The following is a 22261-nucleotide window of genomic DNA, read 5'->3' as shown; positions in this document are numbered from 1 at the left end:
CATGCCTCTTTGTCTTTATTCATACCAAATGTCATGCTGAAATATTTATGATTATTTTTTTCTCAGTCAACACGTTATAAATTCATGTCTGTGTAAATGTTAATTGGGCTCTTAGATAGCATTTATTGACCTTATCAGTTATCAGAACTTGCTTTATTTTCAGACAGAAATTAACACATCACGCTGCATTGTCTTGCTCAGCAGGACAGCGCTGTCTCTCACCGATGGTCACATATTCAGCCAGTCCACAATTACCAGAAGCTCACTCCACTGAGAGGCGTAGCCTGGGCCGGCAGCCGTGATATCAACATGTATCAATCATCTTAAGCCACTTACCTGACATTGATGAACCATCCTCACCTGGAATTTAAATGACTTCCTGCTGTTCTTCTTGTTGTTCAGCTCCGTGGTCTCCATGGACAGTGATTAGGTCCTGGCTTACTGAGAGGCAGAGTCTAACAGGCCCATACTGTGTGAATCCCCTCGGAGAGCTTCACACGTACAGACTGGGTGTCATCATAGTTGGCCGTACGACTTAGTCTATTACCGAATGCCCTGAATTTCGGCTTTAATGTCCTACGACCAAATAAATACTGATGTGTGTCAAATATATACTCTGATGTGTGTGCATGATTAGCAAAGTGCAAGCAAGGAGGGCAGAGGGGGGATGGTGCATGGTCCACATGTGCACTCAGAGGCTGCATATTTTAGTCTCGCATTTCCTTAATGCACCTTAAGGACTATTTTCGGCTGACATTTTTAAAGATCCCTGCGACTCTGACCGGGAGAAGCAGATAGAAGATGGATGGGAGGGTGTTAAAAGTCAGCAGAAGCTCCTAGTAGGTTCTTGTCGAACTTATCTTCTAACAATCCACCTGTTTTCTAGAAGCACCGATACCATGGATGGAGCCTGGGGCTTATCCCGGGAAGAGCCATGCGACAGGCGACTCTGCACTTACCCCGCTCTGCAGATTTAACAGTGCCGAATGATCAGACTGTACTCTCATTGTCTGCATATTTTACAGTGACCAGATTCAAAATGAATCATGCAATAGACTAGTAATTTTGCTCACTGCAATAACAACTGCATTATTGTGGTTTATTTCTCCGCTGACCCTTGGAGCCAAATAATTACCTCTTCACTTTCAACAAAGAGAAGGACTCTGACTTTTCATGGGAAGAGTTTGAGAAAACTTCCATTGTTTAATGGTACGTTGCGACTTTGCTGGAGACCAGTAGTGAAACTACAGCTGCAGGTGGTATGTCAGTATTATCTGTAATGTGTGAAAGAGCCAAACTGCCCATATGTCACAGGAAACGTGTCTCACAGACTCTGAGGCCAAAGGCTGAAGGGAGTCCATCACGACTCGCTAAGTGGGGGCTGCCAAAATTTTGGGAGCTTTTCCCCGGCTCCTTTCAGTCCCTTCACACACAAAGTACAGGCACAGGGCTGAGAAGTTGTTTGGCCAACTAGAAATGGACAAAAATCCATGCAGTCACGACCTTTCTATATTGTTTGTGACGTGTGCTTTAAATATGTCAATTTCCTTGGGCAGCTGACCCTTGAATGTCCTTAAGAACAAAACCTTCCCCATCCTCCCAGGTCCTGGGGGAGAACCATCGGCATTCTGGGAACAGTCCCAGAGGGCTGACCAACACAGAGGCAGGCTCCGGCTCAAGTTAACCAATGAAAAGAAAATTTATATCTATATCTGGGTTATTTTGTTTAAATTTAAATAATTTATCTAAAAATCAACACGTCAAATATGTTGAAGGGTCAGTGGACAGATTTAACATTTCAAGGATTAAGATTTAATAATTGACATATGATGGTCTTCAATTTTATATTAAATATATAGTATTTTCCACAATGCAAGTACTCTCTTCCTTTGTCAATTGAAGATATTGACTGTGATGACGAGCCTGAACGTCTGGCTGAATGTTGTGAAGAAAAAAAAGTCAGCAGGTGACAATCTGCCCAGTTACTTGTAATTAGGTAGCTTCACTGTAGGCTTAACGTGTACAACCGCATTATCCATTCATGCATTAGGAGGATAGATAAAGAATGTATTTCTTATTCAGGGGATGCTTTCGCCAGTCCATTGCAGCCAGAATAATTTACTGTGCCGAGGTCTGCTGGAGGGGCAGCGTTATAGAAAGCAGGGCCGTCCCTAGACAGCCTGGAGCCCATTGCTGATAGGATGACAGCAAAGGTACTGGCCGCCTTCTTCATGATGTTACACCCATGAGTGTGGGCAGCCATCGGCTCATCCCGCCAACTTGTGCCAAGAATCACCACTGGGATTCCCTTCTCCCAGCGGCCATCTGACTGCATAATGCCTCCGCTGAACAGACCCACACTCATTCCTGCCAACTGTAATTGGACAGTATTCAGAGTCAATGCCCAGGCTAGGTAAAACCAGGCACATTTGCCCTGTTATTGCCACTGGTACCATAATCATGATTTTTCCCTTGGTATATTTTGTACTGGGCAAAATCGTCAATCATAATCAACCGGTTGGCCACCACTATCCATTAATAATCTCTTGTGGTTGACCTAGAAACATCTCAAGATTATATAAGACCAATCCACTGGGAAAATTCCTGATGGCCAGTCTGCACCTCACAATTTTGTCAATGTGTCTTCTGCATTTGCCCTGTCTATCAATGCACTTTATGCATATAGATGGGATGAGTCAACATTGTTGAATATTTGAGAATGTGTATATAAATTGAGGGAAAAAATGTGTAATGAATCATGGTGGCATGGTGGTGCAGTGGTTAGCACTGTTGTGACTGTGCCCTGCGATGGGTTGGCACCCCATCCTGAGTTGTTCCCTGCCTTGTGCCTGTAGCTACGGGGATAAGCTCCAAACCCCAACGATCCTGAATAGGACAAGCAGCTACAGAAAATGGATGAATAATAATTGAGCCATTTTAAATATGATTTAGCAGCAATGTAATGAGTTGTCATCTTTCGGTCCTCTAATAAGTTTGTGGTTTATGCATTCTGAAGTTTTCCGCAGCTGTTTTTGCGTGAGCTCTGCATGTGCACTTTGGGCCAGTCATGATCATTTTCATCCTTGCTCATCATAGTGTGATGCGTTTGTAAGAAATTTAACAAAAATGAATGAGGCAAACAACCAAAAAAGAACTGGGGAGCGTTCCACGAGGAAGGATTTTTATGCTTAGCCGGATAGCTTGTTGGATTTAAGGTAGTTTGGACTAAACACAAGCGAAGAGAAAAAGTCTGTCTAACTCAGACTACCTCAAATCTGATAAGCTATCCAGCTAAATAAATCTCATTTTGTACAGAAATAAAGAAATATTTCCATCCCCACTCCATACGCATTTCTCCCTGTGTGTGGTTGGGGTGGGGTTATTCGAATATTAATAGAATCATGACAGGCGAAATTCAATTAGTAATTCTGCCTGAAATGCCCATACCTAATATGTAGGACTGTGATACGTGGAACATTATTTCACTTCACCTTATGCAGTGTACTGAATATGCCTGGTGTGACAAAACAGCTCTGCATGACTTTGCTTGGCATACTTTCATCAACAGTCCTGCTATTCCATCTAACCATCTATCTATCTGTCACTGATGACCTTGTGCTCATGCACCTAGTTTTATGCCCTACCGCTTCCGTAAGTTCCAAGAGTCTCCTGCACCCTGACGGTGTCCAAATTCAGGAGCTGCATCCTCCTCTTGCCTAGTTGCGAAGAATCCGCCGTTGGATTGCGCTGACCTTTGAAGGATGTAGGCTACAAAGGCTACGTAGACCACGTCCTTCAAAGGATGCAGCCCCCAAATTTGAACAAAGCCAAAGGCTATGCCTCTGTAGACTGCTTTCTTCGAAGGATGCAGCCCCTGATTTCGGACACAGCTCCTGATACCTGTGAACGATGCGCAATGTCCTGGAAATTTGTCGGCAACAAGAACTTTTTCTGCTGCAACTCTGCCCCACCCAGTCACAGCTGCCGGTGCCCCAAAAGTCAACCAGCCAGCACTAGGCTTTCTAATAGGCCTAACATCATACCGGCCAGCAACAATGCTGAGCCATACAGCTATTTCAGCTTGTTCACATTCAAACTCAAAATGGATTCTTTTAAAATGTAGATTAGTTAGAATAGTGTAATCATTTAATAGGCAAGGACACACAAACACAATCTATTTATATCTAAAGACATTAAAATATTTTAAAATATCATTAATTTTATTTTACTATTAAGACAGCAGAAGTAACACCATTTGCTCTACTACAGCAGACCGACATTTGACTGTCAGCCAAGGTCCCACTATTAACAATTTTTGCATAACTGGGTATCAAAGACACTTTATTGAGTTGGATTCGGATGGATAAAAGCGTGATGTGTTTAAGATATACTTTATCGTGCCCATGGATTCACACTGGGGGGGGAGGGGACAAAGCTGTGATTATAATATATATTGGGGGGCACATTGTGAGCACATTGGAATACTGGAATATGAATATACCATAATTACGGCCTTGTATTGTACTAGTTCATATGCCATATACATTATATGTGTTATTGTCTCTTGCTGGCACATTAGCTTCCAAACATGCGACGTCGCGTGGCAACGTGCGCCGGTCGCCGTCAGTCACGGGAGAAACCGAAGCCCCGCCTACCGGATGCCGGAATTTTGACCGTAAACATCCGGTGGGTTTGAAAGGCGCCTGGGCGGGAGGAAGGAGAAACAGCTAGGGCGCCATCTTGTTTGTTTTAGTCAGTCGGTCGTGGAGGAGGGGCTGCAGGCGGCCAGCTAGAAGACGGCCTCCATAAAGGGAGAGAAAGCCATCGCGGTTTAAGTGGTAAGTGGAGTAAATTAAACGCACTTTGCAGCGTCGCGTTCGCAGCCGTATCTCGTCCTTTAACTCCCGTTGTGTTGTTTCGTGGCCAGCGCTCCGAACACTCGACCTAAGTTCGTCTCGTACTTTACAAACTTGAGTGCATTTGCGCGACGTCCGCGGGCTCCGGTGCGTTTGCTGGCCGGCTGGCGATGAGCGTCGTGCGTTTCTGCGCCAAACTCTCAGCTGTGTGAGCTCGCTGGTTCGGTCGGTCCCGTCCGGTCTGGTCCGGACAGGCTGTTACTCCTAACTCGGCTGAATGGCGAGCGGGCTCCCCCCTCAGTCGACAGTGACAGTTGCTGAGAACGGCCCGCCTCTTGGTTACCAGCATGCTGGTAGTTAACTAGTTAACCAGGCGCCAGAAATGTGTAGCGAACTGGGTTTCGCTGATTATGGGACCGGTGCCGGTTCGGTATGACGGGGATACCAGTGTGTAACTCCCCTTATGTGTTTGTGTGTGACCTGGCGGTGTAAGCCAACCCCCCCCCCCACCGCCGTGCGTATGATTTACATGTAACATTTACATCACATTTATTTAGTAGATGCTTGTATCCAAAATGAGTTAGCCAGGCCTTGGAGCAGTTGGAGGTTAAAGGTGGCAGTACCCCTTCCCCCGTAATTGTGCTACCTGGCTGTGTGTGTTTTGTGTGTGAGAGAGAGACTTTTCCATATTATTCATGGTGCCCCCCCCTCCTGTGTGTGTTTTGTACACCCCTCATCCCTCCTCCCCCCTGTGTGTGTGTGTGTTGTGGACAGTTTTTGCTGTGTGTGTGCGTATGAGAGAAAGTAAGTGTCTTTGCCATGTTATACATGGTCCCTACCGTGTGTGTATGTTGCACAGAGTTTTTTTTGGTATGTATACCTTTGCAGAGTAACACATGGTACTGTGTGTGTCAGACTTACCTGCAGAAATACCTGCAGTAGTAACCTTTCAGCCTTTAACCCTGGCTGTTCTGTTCTGCGTACAGAGCCATGTTGCACAGTGTTTCTTTTGGATACTCACTCACTCCGTGCTGGTCACCAGGCCGTGCTGTTCTCTGCCCTCTGCTTTTTGTTTTTCCTCTGTGTGTACCGGTGTCGAGTAGGCATGTTCCTCGCTTTGTTTTTGGGCTAGCACTCTGTCTGGACTGGCTCCCATGTTTGTGCTTTATTAAAGACCCTTTTGCACTGGGAAATGTCATTCTTAAAGCAGGTGAAGAAAGTGTATCAGCTCTGTATTGAAGATATTCTTAAAGAAGCACCACATTAATGCTATTGAGTCCACGAGTATCAGCGAAGTGATGCTCTCGGGCACCATATCGTCACCTAGCTCTCAGCATAAACTCCCTCATTATAATCCCGATTTCTTCTTGGCTGAATAAAAGAAGCCTGAGGTTTCAGCCGTACTTCAGCTAGCGTCTGTTGAAAGGAGATTAGACGGCAGCATATTTCACCAGATGTGTTCAGCCCCTGAATTATTGTCGACAATGGATCGTTTTTGTCACACTGGAAACCTGCAGAATTTTTAACAGGCCCCTGCTAGAAGATGATATTTGTAGGGAAGTATTTCTTCATTCTCTGATTAGCTCTCCTGCCACAGACATGGTCACAGCACAGAATCAGTCTCTCTATGGAGCTTTAATGGGGGATGGTAGTGAATTTTTTCTGGTTTAACCTGGATCTTCCCAGGAGTTTTTTTTTCTTTGTCTTGTAATTAATTTTTTCCCCCTCTTTATAGAACAGCGAGTTAAACCAAATAGCAAGGATAGCTTGACTGTCTACTGACTGCTTCCAGGTTTTTCATTGTAGTATAACATGCTTTAAAATATTCCCCATTTAATATCTGTTTTTGCAACACTTTGGATAGAACCAAGAAACACAAGTATAAAACTTGCTGGTTTGATTTTTGGTTGACTCCTGAAAGCTATTCTTCAGAAAAGCATGTGATTTATGAGACTGTTGATAGTAAAACTAAGGCAGACACTTTTTAAAGTATTATAGGAGTTGCACAGGAGAAAGTCGACATCTTGCATATTGATTTCAGTAAGGCGCCTTTTTGATATTCATGAAAGCTTAAATATACTAATATTTCTCCCTTCTCCCTGAGCATGCCGCCCCATAACCTGTCCTCCCTCGTACCTCTGCAGGTTTGGCTGCCTGTCTGTGAACAGCAGCTGGGATCATGTTCTACGCCCACTTTGTCCTCAGCAAGCGTGGGCCGCTGGCCAAAATCTGGCTGGCGGCCCACTGGGACAAGAAGCTGACCAAGGCACACGTGTTTGAGTGCAATCTGGAAAGCAGCGTAGAAAGCATCATCTCGCCCAAGGTGATCTGCTGCTTATTCACATTTAAACCCTGCCGAGTCATGGAAACATGAGTGGTGCTGCTCAAACTCGGCCCCATCAGTTGTGACACGCCGACTTTTCCTTGTTTAATAACAGGTAAAGATGGCGCTGCGCACGTCCGGCCACCTGCTTCTCGGGGTGGTGCGGATCTACCACAGGAAAGCCAAATACCTGCTGGCCGATTGTAACGAGGCCTTCATCAAGATCAAGATGGCTTTCCGTCCAGGTAATGTCTCCTTCCACCTCTCTGTCCAGCTGCAGTATTTTCCTTTGTATATTTGCTTATTTAATGGGTGCTTTTGTCCAGCGTAGCTCCATTAGATACAGTACATGTGAGTGTATTTTCGTTGCCAGGCTCTAGGCAACGGGGCCTATTCTCATGCTTAAAGCTGTCATTTTTGTTTTGAGTCCATATTCTTAACTGTTTTATCATTGGCCACTTAAGATGATGATGTTGGAAACGGGTTAACCCCACCCTGGCTGAAGAATAAGAAACTTGTATAATTTGTGGTTTTAATCTCATGATTTATGCCATTTGTCTTGGTCAGGTTTTATTTTAATGATTTCTGAAGAAGTAAAATCATACCATTATCACAATTATTTTTACTCTTGAATATACAGACACTCCTCACTTAATGACCGAGTTCTGTTCCCATAAGTAGGTCGTTAAGCGAACTGGCCGATTAATTGCGTAGCTGCCTGTTATCGATATTTCAGGCGTACTATACTGCTAGCGGGTTTGTGTCGACCGTTTTTAGATTATGTTTTAATGTCACCTTTGCATCATTTGTAATTTGTAGCATTTTTAGTATACAGCAAAACCTCGGATTGCGAGTAACTTGGTCTGCGAGTGTTTTGCAAGACGAGCAAAAATTAATTAATTTTTAACTTGATAAGCAAGCAAGGTCTTGCATACGTATTACATATACACTTTGTCTGCCTAGCATCACGTAATCACAAATGAGCCGATGGTTCTTCTCTCTATCTCGCTGCGGGATTGTGGGTAATCGTTTCCCATGCTCGGTCTCAGTCGGTGTCCCTCACTCATATAGTCAATTTAGTAGAAAAGCACCACCCGAATAAAGGCGTAACAGTGCGAGCGATGAATCTGTTTAACCACAATGCAAATTCGCTTTGATATACGAGGTCTTTAGATTACAAGCACGATTCCGGAAACAAATTATGCTCGCAAACCAAGGTACCACTGTATTTATAAATGTTTATACACTAATGTGCAGTATACTGTAATAGAATAGAGAGCTGTCATACATTACTAAGGGTTGCATACTGTAAATACAGGTGATCGTTTATTTTTATTCTGAATAAAGAAAAGGTTTAAAGGAAACTCCAACTTGATACCTTTGTTTTAATTTGCGTATCTCTGTTTCATTAATTTGGGCAATAAAAGTTTCCACTATTCCTCCGTCCATGCTTGCCGGCTCACCGGTGATCAGATTATGCAGGTTGAATCGACAATACAAAGATTATAGATATAATATGTAGTTTTGGAGATTGCAAACGCTAGTGTAGTAAATACTGACTGACTGGGAATAAGACTGAGATGCTTGGTTCTGAGACCCCTGTGTACAACACTGACTAGTCGGAGAGCTGGTTGGTAAGTCTGCAGTCGTTAAAGAGGTAGGTCAAGTGAGGAGTGTCTGTATGCCGCTTAAGTGTTTTGAGAGTTGATTGTTTCAAGTGCTGTAGCACATCTGTGCCATTGGGGGCAGCACAGCTTATTTGGTCTTTGTATGTCTGCATCTGCTGGTTTTGAGTAGTGTTTTGCCTGTTGGTAAATGATGGACATGCCTCTCAGGTGTGGTGGATTTGCCGGAGGAGAACCGGGAGGCCGCCTACAACGCCATCACCCTTCCAGAGGAATTCCACGACTTTGATCAGCCGCTGCCCGATCTAGAGTGAGGCTTCGGGGTTTAAACACGTCTCGTCGGTCTATTAGTGTCCATTCCAATGGGGGGATACTGTCGGAAGCACAAAACTGGCACCTTATCTGCTAGAGCAGTTTTAACAAGATGTATGTTATAGTTTATCACATTGGTGTTTCACTTTGGGATTGTTTTTAAATGGCTGTAAGCCTATAGTTTTCTAATGCCCTTTTTAAGGACACCTGTTCTTACCTGTGCTGAACTGTATAACCCCCCCCCCCACACACACACCCACAGTGATATTGACGTCGCCCAGCAGTTCACACTCAATCAGAGTCGGGTGGAAGAGATCACCATGCGGGAGGAAGTGGGCAACCTCAGTCTCCTACAAGATAATGACTTTGGTGAGATGATTACTGCGTCCCCTACAGCTCTGATTATTTTTGTAGGTTAGGTTGTATCTGTAACTCTTTGTTTCGCCTTTAGAGGGTGTGCGCACACATCAGAAGGGTTAAAACGGTTGATATGATTGCCCATCTACCTCAGGTGACTTCGGCATGGATGATCGTGAAATGATGATGCGTGAGGAGAGTGCGTTCGAGGTGGACATCATGAACGGACCCTCGACCTCCAGCCTACTGTTGGAGACGGATCCTGGGGCAGGCCATATGGCAGAAAAGTCCAACCACCTGGCCTACGATGACCAATACAAGGACGACTTTGGGGACAATCCCATGGAGAGCAGTGATGGAGGAATGCTGGGTAAGAGGCCAGCCTGCTCAGGAGAGATGTGGTGGTGATGGTTCTGGGAAAGGAGCTTTTCAAGGACATGTTTAACAGCTATATGAATGGGCTTTCTCTCCTGTTACCTCTCTTCACTAACGGCGTTTTTCCTTTTTCTTTAAAGTGGATAAACTCCTCAGCAATGAGGCTGGTGGGGGCATTTTCGACGACCCCCCGGTCCTCTCGGACAGCGCGATGCTTCCACAGGATCACGGTGGTGCTGACGACGAAGACGACTTTGATAACTTGTCTCGTAAGCTGGATCTCTTGAATCTCTTGCTTGCGTGTCTTTAGCTGTTGGGGGGGGGGGTGCTGTGAAGTATAAAGCCACTTTGACTGCCTTTCAGCTGGGGCCCCCGATAGCCCCAACTCAGGCCCTGTGGAGCCTGTTCCCGCCATGGCCGATCAGACGGAGCAGACCACCCTGGTGCCCAATGAAGAAGAGGCCTTTGCCCTGGAGCCCATCGATATCACTGGTGAGCATCTCTCTCTGTCGATCTGTCTGGGGAGGTGGGCAGCATATCGTACATGGGGGTTTAGTGCTGATTCGGCAGACAGCTTTGTTGCCGCACACCTCCTGGGTTGGGGCTTGAATCTTGCACGTGGTGGTTTAAAATTTCAAAATATCTGGACATATCGAGTCATCCAGCACCCTATAAAAAACTTCTTTAGTCAAGAGAAATCCGTCAAAGTTTGGCGAAACTGTATGCGGCTTATCGGTGAAAACGAAACAAACTTGCTGCAGGGGGTGGTGGTTGGCGGTGCAGATTATCATTTTATTTTTTTTAATCTATGTGATGGAGAAAGATTAATCAGTGGGCCGGATTTAATTATGATTTAAAAACATGTCTTAGATCAGCTAAAACGCTCTAAAGTGGTGATTCGCAAACTTACAGAAAGCCCTAGCCTCATATCACCATTATAAACTATTATTATATGTACCCCAGCCCTGTGGGATAGGCTCCTGATGCCGGTGTGACCCTGACCTGATTATGCAGTTATGAGATGTATGGAGAATGGTACATTTGTAAGATATCCTTCACAGATGATGATGAGAGGTTTTAATGGAGGAGTGTTCCCCCAACAGTGAAAGAAACCAAGGCAAAGAGGAAGAGGAAGCTGATTGTGGACAGCGTTAAGGAGCTGGACAGCAAGACCATCCGCGCACAGCTCAGCGACTACTCTGACATCGTCACCACGCTGGACCTGGCCCCACCCACCAAAAAGCTCATGATGTGGAAGGAGACGGGGGGCGTGGAGAAGCTCTTCTCCCTGCCGGCACAACCCCTGTGGAACAGCCGCCTGCTCAAGGTGATGAGCCCAGCTGGGCTCTGTCTCCTCAGTGAGGCACATGGACCTGGGCTTCTAGCCCAATCAGATTGCTGTATGTCCAGGCGTGGCCTGAAGGTTGTGTGTATCCTGGTGGTTGTGGGGTTAGGTCCTGCCCTGGCTCTTCCCACGTTTAGTTTCCTCCTACAGTCTGGAGCTGGGCTTTAGTATCAGTCTGGCTCCCATCCTCTTTGCTCTGATGCTTCTGTTGGGCTCTGTGGGCTTCATCCTGGCTGGATGGATGGTTGGGTGAGTAGCTGAGCACGTAGAGGGCCTTAAGACAGACTTGCTGTGCCCTGACAGATGTTTACACGCTGTCTGACCCCACTGGTGCCGGACGAGATGCGCAAGAAGAAGCGGGGTGGTGAGGCCGACAGCCTGGACGAGTTCCTGAAGGACCTGGAGAACCCAGAGGTTCCTCGCGAGGAGGTCCAGGCCCAGCAGAGGGATGTCATAGGTGGGACGCCGGCTCGTGTCCCCAATGCCGTGGGGTTTCAGTCAGGCTTTATGCACTAACCTTATAAACTTCATTTATCGTTAACAGTTTGTAGGGTGGGGGCAGTGGGTTAGGGCACTGTGCGTGTGATCAGAAGGTCGCTGGTTCAAATCTCCAGAGTGATTTCAACGTTTCAGTTATTTCAATGTCATGCTAGCTTTCTGTTTAGCTTTTAGTGCTTCAGTTAATGTGATGCTTCACTAACCACGTCGACCCTCCTCTGCCGTTTCCAGATCAGACCATCTTGGAGGAGCCCAGCATGCTGCAGGTGTCGGCCATGGAGGGCAGCAAGACCAGCCTGGAAGAAACGGTCATGGCCCCGCCCTCCGCGCAGCGAGGGGTCAAGCGCAAGTCCAAGGACACGGAGCCAGCCCTGCCTGTAAGAGGACATGCTGGGTCCAGCCTTTCTGTCGCCCTCCAACGGAGGCCCACGATTTAGCCCTCTAGTGATGAGACATACTGTGCCATTTCAGAATAGTCGGGTGCAGTGAAATCTCCAGCTCCACCCAAAGTATGCCGCCTGTCGTTGTCTTCCCGGCCGTGACGCCTGTCTCTCCTGCAGATGGGCGCCCAGGAGCAGCAGGCTGAGCGGCCCCCCTCGCAGAGGCTGGAGCTGACCCAGGTGGAGCTGCCCCCAGAGGAGAGCGCCAGCCTGAGCCAGCTCATCCCTGAGCTGGATCTGCTGGGAGGGAGAGGCAGGGAGAAGCAGAAGGATGATGAAGAGGAGGAGGAGGTGAGCCGCGGCGACGGGACGAGCGCACGCTCGCTCGCTCTCATACTGTTTATCTTGTTTATTGATGTCATTTCATAGTTTAAAATATCTACATCTGCCTGTTAACCACTTACTTCCTCAATACCCTGACCTGGGTATCTACATTGGTATTAAATATCTATCTTCTGTTATAACCTAGTTACTGTCTTAGTTTTTTTTGCTCGCGTATGAGGGTGTGTGTCATCATTATCGCTGTGTTTTGTAGGAGGAAGAAGCCCAGGGTGGAGACCAGGACCAGGAGGAAAGGAGGTGGAACAAGAGGACCCAGCAGATGCTTCACGGCCTTCAGGTAGGGCTCAGCAGCCGGGGGAGGGTCTGGGTCACAGCGATGAAGACCCAAGGTACCACAATGCGTACGGCTCAGATTCGTGTCACAAACATTCAGATATATATAAGGTGACACTTTCCTCGATGAACAGAGAAGAGCGTTTGTATCCAAGAAGGTGGTCTATGGTCTTAGCGTCATCCTGGATAAGTCTGCTCATGGTCTCCTGCTGCTCTTCCAGAGGGTTGTGGCTAAAACCGGAGCACAGTCCATCAGCCTGCTGGATCTGTGCAAGAACAACAACAAGAAGCAAGCGGCTGCCAAGTTCTACAGCTTCCTGGTGCTGAAGAAGCAGCAGGCGATTGACCTGACACAGAGCCAGCCCTACAGTGACATCGTGGCCACGCCTGGGCCACGTTTCCACATCATCTAGGGGACTCGGCACTGGGACACTTTTATCCTACCATATTTTATTGTATTTGACAGTGTTTAGTGCTTTTTGTCATTTTTAAGAATTTACGGGCATGTTTGTTATATATAAGAAATCGTTGTTCTTTACTGCCAAAAGGAAGTTTGTGCTGTCTTACCTTTTACACCATAATCAGAGGAGTGCTGCATAAAATTGGGCATTCATACATTTATTTTTTTAAGGGTCAACAACACTTTCTGAGGACTGCAAAAACATCTGAAAACACGGTCGTTGTTGTGTGTATGTTGGTTTTCCTTTCTGTTACAGCTCCAGTAAGACCATTGCGATCTGCCTTTTCTTCCCTAAAACATCAGGACAGAATATCTAAGGGGTGATCTAAAAGGTTACTGGGGGGAGAGACCCTAATTAGCATGGTCTATCCTACTAAATGACTCATAATGCCCCCCCCCCTGCATTGTTTTATTTCACTTTTTTATATAAAACATTTTAAATGGTAAATTTCTATTGTTTGCACTTATCTGCCCTCTTTCTGTCTGATTTTTATGGACCTTTTTTAATTCTGTCTTACGACTGAAATCTTGAAATCAGGTGTTGAAGGGCATTCTTGGTGTTTGCCTCTACACTAAAAAAAATAATGGGTTTTCAAAAAGACTGTAGATAATGTTACTGTTTAAAGTTGATATCCAGGTGTGTTTCTGTAGATTAAATCCTTCTAGTCAAGTTGGTATTACTTTTCTAAATAAACACATTGCTTAGAGTCCCTAGTTTATGCTATATTGGGTACTTTCATAATGTTTCACACCAGAAAATCTGTGGCTTTTTTGAGTGGATGCTTAGTCTGCCTTTGGTAGTTTCCATGAATTAACCGTAACCACTAACTGTTGCCATATAGCTAGCTACCTATGCAAAAATACACTCTCCAAAATATGTTAATGATTGCCTGTTCATAAATTCAACACGATAAGAAGTATGTGTGAAAGTTGGGAAGACGGTAATTTAAAAAGCATAGGCCAAGTTATTTACAATGGAATATTAAAGCATATGCAGGGATCATTTATGCAAAGTGTAGCAAATGTAAACATAAGAGCTGAAGGAGACACATTGAAGTGATTTTTTTTCCCCTAGCCTCGCTTCACTGACATGAATGAGCAGTGGCTTGTTAATGTTTAATGTGTCCATGGTGTCATCTGTGATCATGTGACCCCTGGTATAAAGCCTGACTGCTTGCTGCTGATTTGCTTCACGAGTTCCCCATTGGAAACACCTGCTGTATTTTTCGAGCCTGTCGAAAGGTAAGTGTCTGTTTTCTGAAATTTCCTAAGGCCGATTGGAATTGATGGTTTCCTTGGGTGAGACTGAATTAGGGAAAAGTGTAACTACAGATAATGCCGGGTTACAGATAACTGTGGCTGTTAAAGATTATTATACAAATATGAAATATTTTTCTTTTATTCAACATGTCCTTTTGGCGGGGGACGACAAAGTGACAGCTAACGATAGCAAAGATAGACTTTGGCCCGTGTGCATCATTCCAGGAAGTAGTGAGCCACTGGACCAAGCTAGGATCTGTTTCGTTGGGAGTCATGAAGTGAATGTTTAGGCAAAAGGCCACAAGATCACATATTTAAACTGACCGCCGCTAAACATCCCCCCCCCCCCCCTTTTTGAAAAGTCACACCAGGACGACATGGAAAAAACCCTCAGTGAAAGAGTGGAGCCCCCCCCACCATACAACCCTGCTGGATTCTCGAACCCTTACCCGGCTGGCCCAGAGCTCCAAAACAGCCAGGGGAAGGTGGCTGTGGTCTCTCCTGCTTGTGATTATGACAGCTTGGGCTGTGCGGCGGGTCCAATCCCTGCCAGTCCACCTTCATATTCTCAGAACCTGGAGGATATTAGCTGCTTCTCTGATGGGATCCTCCGGAGGGGTGAGAAGCTTCTGCTCCATCTTTTACACATACAAAAGAACATTGGTAGTGGAGTTATATTTTACGGTACATAAGCAGCTGGAGGATGTGTGCTTATCAAGGAAGGGAGTGTGGGGTATTATATAAAACTCAGTGAAATGTGCTGTTCGTTCAGGCAAACATTTTCTATTGTCATTGCATGAGAAATGTTAAATACTAATGTTCTTCAATCACAAAGTGATATATTCAAAAATCATCACTGTATCTGATAAAATTGCCACTGTTGTGTTTATAGGATTCAGGATGAAATTTCCTAATACTCTGTAGAGGTTTTTATTATACATTTAATTACTGAAGGCCTGGAAGGACACAGTGATATGTTTCACTTGGCTCATTTGGGCTGAAAAGAAATGACTGAAATCCACATTTAATTTGATTGTAATTTGAGTGAAATACTATATATATACACTCACCTAAAGGATTATTAGGAACACCATACTAATACGGTGTTTGACCCCCTTTCGCCTTCAGAACTGCCTTAATTCTACGTGGCATTGATTCAACAAGGTGCTGAAAGCATTCTTTAGAAATGTTGGCCCATATTGATAGGATAGCATCTTGCAGTTGATGGAGATTCGTGGGATGCACATCCAGGGCACGAAGCTCCCGTTCCACCACATCCCAAAGATGCTCTATTGGGTTGAGATCTGGTGACTGTGGGGGCCATTTTAGTACAGTGAACTCATTATCATGTTCAAGAAACCAATTTGAAATGATTCGAGCTTTGTGACATGGTGCATTATCCTGCTGGAAGTAGCCATCAGAGGATGGGTACATGGTGCTCATAAAGGGATGGACATGGTCAGAAACAATGCTCAGGTAGGCCGTGGCATTTAAACGATGCCCAATTGGCACTAAGGGGCCTAAAGTGTGCCAAGAGAACATCCCCCACACCATTACACCACCACCACCAGCCTGCACAGCGGTAACAAGGCATGATGGATCCATGTTCTCATTCTGTTTACGCCAAATTCTGACTCTACCATTTGAATGTCTCAACAGAACTTGAGACTCATCAGACCAGGCAACATTTTTCCAGTCTTCAACTGTCCAATTTTGGTGAGCTCGTGCAAATTGTAGCCTCTTTTTCCTATTTGTAGTGGAGATGAGTGGTACCCGGTGGGGTCTTCTGCTGTTGTAGCCCATCCGCCTCAAGGTTGTGCGTGTTGTGGCTTCACAAATGCTTTGCTGCATACCTCGGTTGTAACGAGTGGTTATTTCAGTCAAAGTTGCTCTTCTATCAGCTTGAATCAGTCGGCCCATTCTCCTCTGACCTCTAGCATCAACAAGGCATTTTCGCCCACAGGACTGCCGCATACTGGATGTTTTTCCCTTTGCACACCATTCTTTGTAAACCCTAGAAATGGTTGTGTGTGAAAATCCCAGTAACTGAGCAGATTGTGAAATACTCAGACCGGCCCGTCTGGCACCAACAACCATGCCACGCTCAAAATTGCTTAAATCACCTTTCTTTCCCATTCTGACATTCAGTTTGGAGTTCAGGAGATTGTCTTGACCAGGACCACACCCCTAAATGCATTGAAGCAACTGCCATGTGATTGGTTGATTAGATAATTGCATTAATGAGAAATTGAACGGGTGTTCCTAATAATCCTTTAGGTGAGTGTATACTGTTACTTTATGCATGCTTTTAAACATGCTTCTTTACAAATGTTACATAAATTCATCTTCTGACAGAACAAAGAACATGGCTTCGAGCAAGCAGGCTTTAGTTTAATGTTCCTTTTATTTTAAATTTGGACAAATGTGAGCGCTCAGTCATCTCCGTTTCATTAAATTGAATGAATCACGGCGTTCCTTTAAAAGCAGTCTGGGAAATATATGAGAATCTTTACTAAATTTCTATCAGTCATTTTAAAACTGAACAACTTAGACGTGTTTATTTGAATAATAGAAGGATGTTTTAAAAGATTTGCAGCATTTTGCCTTCGAGGTCAGAGTCAGCTCGACCATTTCAGGGGGTTTTGGCCTAGCTTTTACTTGGTGAGAACCCTAATAATAATCCTTTCAGTTCCTCCACAACCTTCTGCACGGGAGTCCTGCTTGAGTTAATGCCTGCTTTTGTTTTAAACCATGGAATATTGATTAAACTTGTGTTTTCTTTGTGTTATTCCGATTTATGGAGTGGCCGCTTTTGCTGGCTTTCAGACAACTAGCTATACTGTGATTTCTCATTTTCAGGATATTCCTTCGGAAAAGTGTGACTTAATTTTTGTCATCATTTGTTATTTGGCAGTTGTCTTTGCTCAGCTTTCTTTAATTACCCAGACAGCATGTTTACTTTTTGTATAAAGTACAACATGCACTGTATTGAGATTCACTCAGACCTTACGTTATTGTTGTTGTTTATATGTATTTCTTAAATGAATTAACTCATTTATTTTAGATAACTTCTGAGGCCAAACGCAGCTAATGGTGGCGTAGGCAAGTTTTGTGTGATTATCATTTACAAATCAAATGCTGTCCTTGTGCGTATAGTCCCCCTACCTTTTTATGTCATCTTGATGACATACATAGGCTACTTTACATAGGCACAAAAAAAATTAGCATTCAAGCATAATTGTGCAGCTTTAGTAACTTGCAAGCGATGAGTAATTTTCATGCTTTTTAGTATTCAAGTGGAATTCATCTGAACTTTTTTAGTAGTCTGGTACACATGTTTAGCAAGTTTTCCAGTTTTTCCGTATTCGTGTCCATTAACTTTTAAAAATTTAGTCACTTACAAAATGAGTCGAGTCAGTTTGGCAATTTACTTAATCGAAGCCATTATTCTGGCATTCAGGAATCATTTTTCTTTTCTGCTGTTGTTTTATAGTTCATATATGCTTTGAATGGGTAATTCAAAATTCAGAAATATTGTACTGGGTAAGTTGTTAGAAGTTGGAGAATTCATACGTTGAAAATGGTATAGAATTGCTATTGCTTAGATTTTAAAATGAGCAAAATATTAAGTGTTTAGCACCTGTTTTAAGTAGGCTACAGGTTTCGGTGTCGGCATCGATCCATTCCGAATCAGACAGATCGGGTATCGGAAAAATGTGACCGATACTTATTGATTTAGTTTTGGCAGTCTCTAAAAAGATAGCTCCTATTTCGGGTTATGTATAATCAATCGCACTACAGCTCTTTCCCATTTTAGATGTGTGTTTCGGGGCATGCAGGTTGGACACTAACACTGTTACTCAGTTTGCCACTCAGTGGGTGTGAGCGCAGTGACTTCTGCCTGTTATGACGTCATGCGCATACCCTTCGCAGCAGGAGGAGCGTAAGAAATTGAGTTAGGAGGGTGACGATCTGGGTATTGTATGCTTGAAACAACTAGTAGCACAGCAGTCTTTGTAAAAACAACATTTTCATAGGTGGAAGTAGCGTTTAGTGGAAAATCATACTGAACAAAGCGCACGCGATTGTGCGAGACAACGCGAGTAATATGAAAAAAGCAATGGATGGTTTGGGGGTCGCTGGCTCGGTTGTTTTGCACACTCTGTACAGCTTGTGATGCGATCGCAGCAAAGTGTAAGTGACGCTGTTGCCAGTGGGAGACAAATAATGGGCATTTTAAGCATTCGTCACTGCGTTAGGCCTGTAGCTGCCCATTTTATTCACTTTTGATCCATTTGCTCACCTTTTGACGTTTTTGTTTTACTTATTTGATCTCATTCACAAATGTCAACGTCACAAATGACGCATCACATGCATCTCATACCTAGTTTGTCTTGGCTTAGAATGTACATTGACTGATTAATCTGAAATATTTAGTATGAATCCTTTATAGGTTTTGTGAGGAAGGTCTATTTAACCTTGATGGTCCAGCTTTTAGCCACCACAGGAATCATATGTGCTTTCCTGTACTGGTAAGTCATATTACAAATATTGTTCTTTAATATTATACTGTTACATTATGAAAATCTGAATATATTAAGAAATATATTAATTCAGATTACATTAAATGCTCTTTATAGCTTTTGCAGTACATAATATGGTGATAAATTTTGCTAAAGGAGTGATATAGGGTATCTGTTAGCTTGTGCACACTGTGGATGTTGCCATTCCATCACCGAGTTTCTTATCTGGTGTAAAGAACGGGATTTGCTCTTTCATTATAGGAAGGAACTTAATGAATGGACACGATCGAACTACTGGTTCACATATGTCATGATGTAAGTACTGACAGTCTGGCTGTTAAATGCTTGGGGACAGGACAACCCTCATCAGGAGTTTAAATGTCCTCTGTGGCAGCTCTCACAGGAAGAGATGTTTCACGTATTGTGATTTTTCTTCTCGACAGGGCAGCGACAATTATTTGCGTCATAATCCTGTCGTGCTGCAGAAACGTGAGGCGAAAAGTCCCGCAGAATTTCATCTTCCTGGGTTTGTTTGTACGTACCCGGCAGCCGGGGTGGTGTGGATCTCTTTGCCTTGTGAAGCGTGGCTTTGTGTGTCCTTCTCAATGCTTGTTTTCCTGTGTATAGACCGTCACAGAAGGATTAATGCTGGGCTCAGTGACAGTGTAAGTGAACCTTACGCTACCTCACCAGAGAGCCACATTATGATGGCTATTAACATTGATTAAACTGGGAAACAGCAGCAGTCAGCTGACAGATCGGCTCCTCTCTTTATACAGATACTTCACCGCGGACGCCGTCATGTGGGCAGTAGGAGCTACGGCGCTCGTCTCCTTCGCACTGAGCGTGTTTGCGATGCAGTCAAAAGTGAGTCGTGCGTGAAATTCCAACTACGTCAAACTGAACCGTCAATGTGTCCCCCTTGCCCCAGGTGACCAGTGTTAAGTGATGTTTAGGCGTGGTGCCATGGCAATGAGCGGTTAACCAGTTGGCCACACACTAAACCAGTCGTGGGCTTTGAAGCCGGACTGTCACCAGAAATAACTTAAAATCATATGGTGCTTGTGGCATCATGTTAAGTAAAATATTTTTCTTGAACGAGACTGAACACTCATTCCAGCGACTGTGAAGAGAAAGGATGTGTTGGGTACTTCGTAACAGCTTAATGAAGTCAAATTCATATGTTGGTTAGAACAAAAAGCGTCACACGGTGACTAAGAAGGAGAGGTGCCAATAAAAATGAACCTTTATCATCTTAGTGGGACTTCACCGCATCGATCGGGATTCTGTGGGCTGTTGGCTGGTCTTTGGTAGCATTTGGAATCCTGTGTGCTATTTTGAGGTCACAAGTAAGTACAATAAATTCAAGTCAAAATTATTTAAAAAAAAAAAAAAAAACTAATCATTTGCCTAATTCCAGGAATCACATTTTATTTATTTATTTTAACAGTACCTGAACATTGTGTACGCCTGTCTGGGAACAGTGGTTTTTTCTGTGGTGAGTACATTCAAAGTTGACAGCTGTATTTATATTAGTGGTCCTTAAAAATGAAAATTTGCTAGTTCTCCCCTCGTGATTTTATCATCTTGTATAAGAGAACATTTTGAGATTTTTTTTTTTGTTTTTTTCCAAGCATGTTTAGAGGTTGCTCAAGAAACTTCAATGGCTAAAGTCTAGTTTAGTCGTCTGCTGTCGGTAATACAGCACAGTGTTCCTGTCACTCCACACCAACACCTCTTCCAGCAGAAACCCAGCTTTCCTAGTTGGTCTCTCATCCAAGTACTGGAGGCCCAAACCTGCTTAGCAGCAGGTTCAGTCCCAGAGAGGGAGCAATACAGGATGGGGCACTAGCCTATCACAGGGGACAACACACACACACAGTTAGGTAACTCCAATGAACCTCAGCCCAGCCCATTGTGGGGAACACTCGTACACCTCTCACTCACACTCAAGTTAATGTCACCATGGCGGAGACTTGAACCCAGGTCCCAGAGGTTTAAGGCAACAGTGCTAACCACTGCACCACCATGCTGTTCATTTAAATTCAAAACAGGCCTTGAAAAATACTGTTATTTAAAAAAACAAATGGCAACCATACAATAAAATAATTCCTTTTCTTGTCACAAATTTCACATACTTTCAGATTTTTACGTGGTGTTTCATTTGGTCAAATTTTATGGTTGATTTTTTTGTCATTGACCAAATATTAAGAAATACGATAAACATGCTAAACTACACAAAATAAGATGTTGAGCACATTTTCGCTAACAATCGAATGAATGACCTGAGAGACTGAGTATTACAGACTGTGGATGACTAAGCTATAGGCTTTAGCCAGCTTAAATATTCGACAAGTCGTTTTGCAGGTAAACAAATATTCATTGTTGCCGCTGCCATTGCTTTTAGCGAAGTTTGGCTGAAATTTTGATAATTTACAGTTACGGATTTTGGTCTTGTTGAGCAACCTAAAACTATGAGGAAATATTACCAGGAATACTTTCTTACAATGCATCATGAAAAAAAGTTGAGTGTGTGAAAAACTGCCATTTTACAACTTGAAATGCTGAAATAGCTAAGGACCACCCTAATTTATATGCATAAGCACACTATATAAATGTACTACCATTACAATAGGCCCTAAGCGATTAGCCTGGTTAGTCTCTGACCCCTGACCCCCACCCCCCCCCACTTTCCCCACAGTACCTGGTGGTGGACACCCAGCTCATGTTAGGTGGGAAACACCGATACAGCGTCAGTCCTGAGGAGTACATCTTCGCTGCCCTCAACCTGTACCTCGACGTCATTACGATTTTCTTGTTCCTCCTGCAGCTAATTGGCCTGGCTCGTTAAGAAGCCCCGCAGCCATAGCTTCCTCTAAATTCCCAAAAAAAAAAACTTGATATATATTTGCTGCTTGGACCCAAATTGTGCAAAAACATTTTTAATTTGTCTTTGCATTATATTATCCATACAGGTTTCTACATCTAATGCAATTACAAGGATTTCAGCAATAACACTTTTAATATTATTGTGTTCAGAGTTTTAAAAGGTTTTAACTATGATTTGGTTTTAATTTAAATTTTTCCCTTAATAAAATTAGCTTTTATCACATTGAGAAATGAGAATGTGTTTACACATGCAAGAATTGCAGATTCACATTATATCCCAGGTGCCGGAGTGGGTGAGTTAGCATATTGCGTGGCAGCCAGTGAAGAACAGGGCATGGGCAGCGCTAGGCTTTCGTCCTGGTATTGAGTACTGTGGAGGGGCG

At 44.0% G+C, this 22261-nt stretch overlaps 2 protein-coding genes across 2 annotated transcripts; both read left to right on the top strand.

The window, feature by feature from the left end:
- The first annotated feature begins 4692 nt into the window (after window positions 1-4692).
- LOC111840891 (double-strand-break repair protein rad21 homolog A-like) lies at window positions 4693-13920 on the top strand. Its single transcript, XM_023806216.2, has 14 exons — window positions 4693-4838; window positions 7001-7179; window positions 7295-7424; window positions 9015-9114; window positions 9379-9485; window positions 9628-9843; window positions 9989-10117; window positions 10212-10340; window positions 10952-11175; window positions 11497-11650; window positions 11923-12068; window positions 12252-12422; window positions 12667-12750; window positions 12968-13920. Exons 2-14 carry the CDS (start codon window positions 7036-7038, stop codon window positions 13157-13159), a joined length of 1926 nt encoding a protein of 641 aa, XP_023661984.1. The 5' UTR covers window positions 4693-4838; window positions 7001-7035; the 3' UTR covers window positions 13160-13920.
- Window positions 13921-14036: 116 nt separating this feature from the next.
- Window positions 14037-22109, top strand: LOC111840892 (protein lifeguard 1). The gene is made up of 10 exons (XM_023806217.2): window positions 14037-14448; window positions 14829-15084; window positions 18920-18998; window positions 19251-19304; window positions 19433-19523; window positions 19617-19654; window positions 19769-19856; window positions 20249-20338; window positions 20440-20487; window positions 21691-22109. The coding sequence occupies exons 2-10, from the start codon at window positions 14844-14846 to the stop codon at window positions 21838-21840; spliced, it is 879 nt and encodes a 292-aa protein (XP_023661985.1). The 5' UTR covers window positions 14037-14448; window positions 14829-14843; the 3' UTR covers window positions 21841-22109.
- The last annotated feature ends 152 nt before the right edge of the window (window positions 22110-22261 follow it).

Source organism: Paramormyrops kingsleyae, chromosome 9 (assembly GCF_048594095.1).
Source record: "Paramormyrops kingsleyae isolate MSU_618 chromosome 9, PKINGS_0.4, whole genome shotgun sequence".
NCBI lineage: Eukaryota > Metazoa > Chordata > Actinopteri > Osteoglossiformes > Mormyridae > Paramormyrops > Paramormyrops kingsleyae.
The sequence above is the reverse complement of the archived record's forward strand: the minus strand, read 5'-3'. Positions and strand labels throughout refer to the sequence as shown.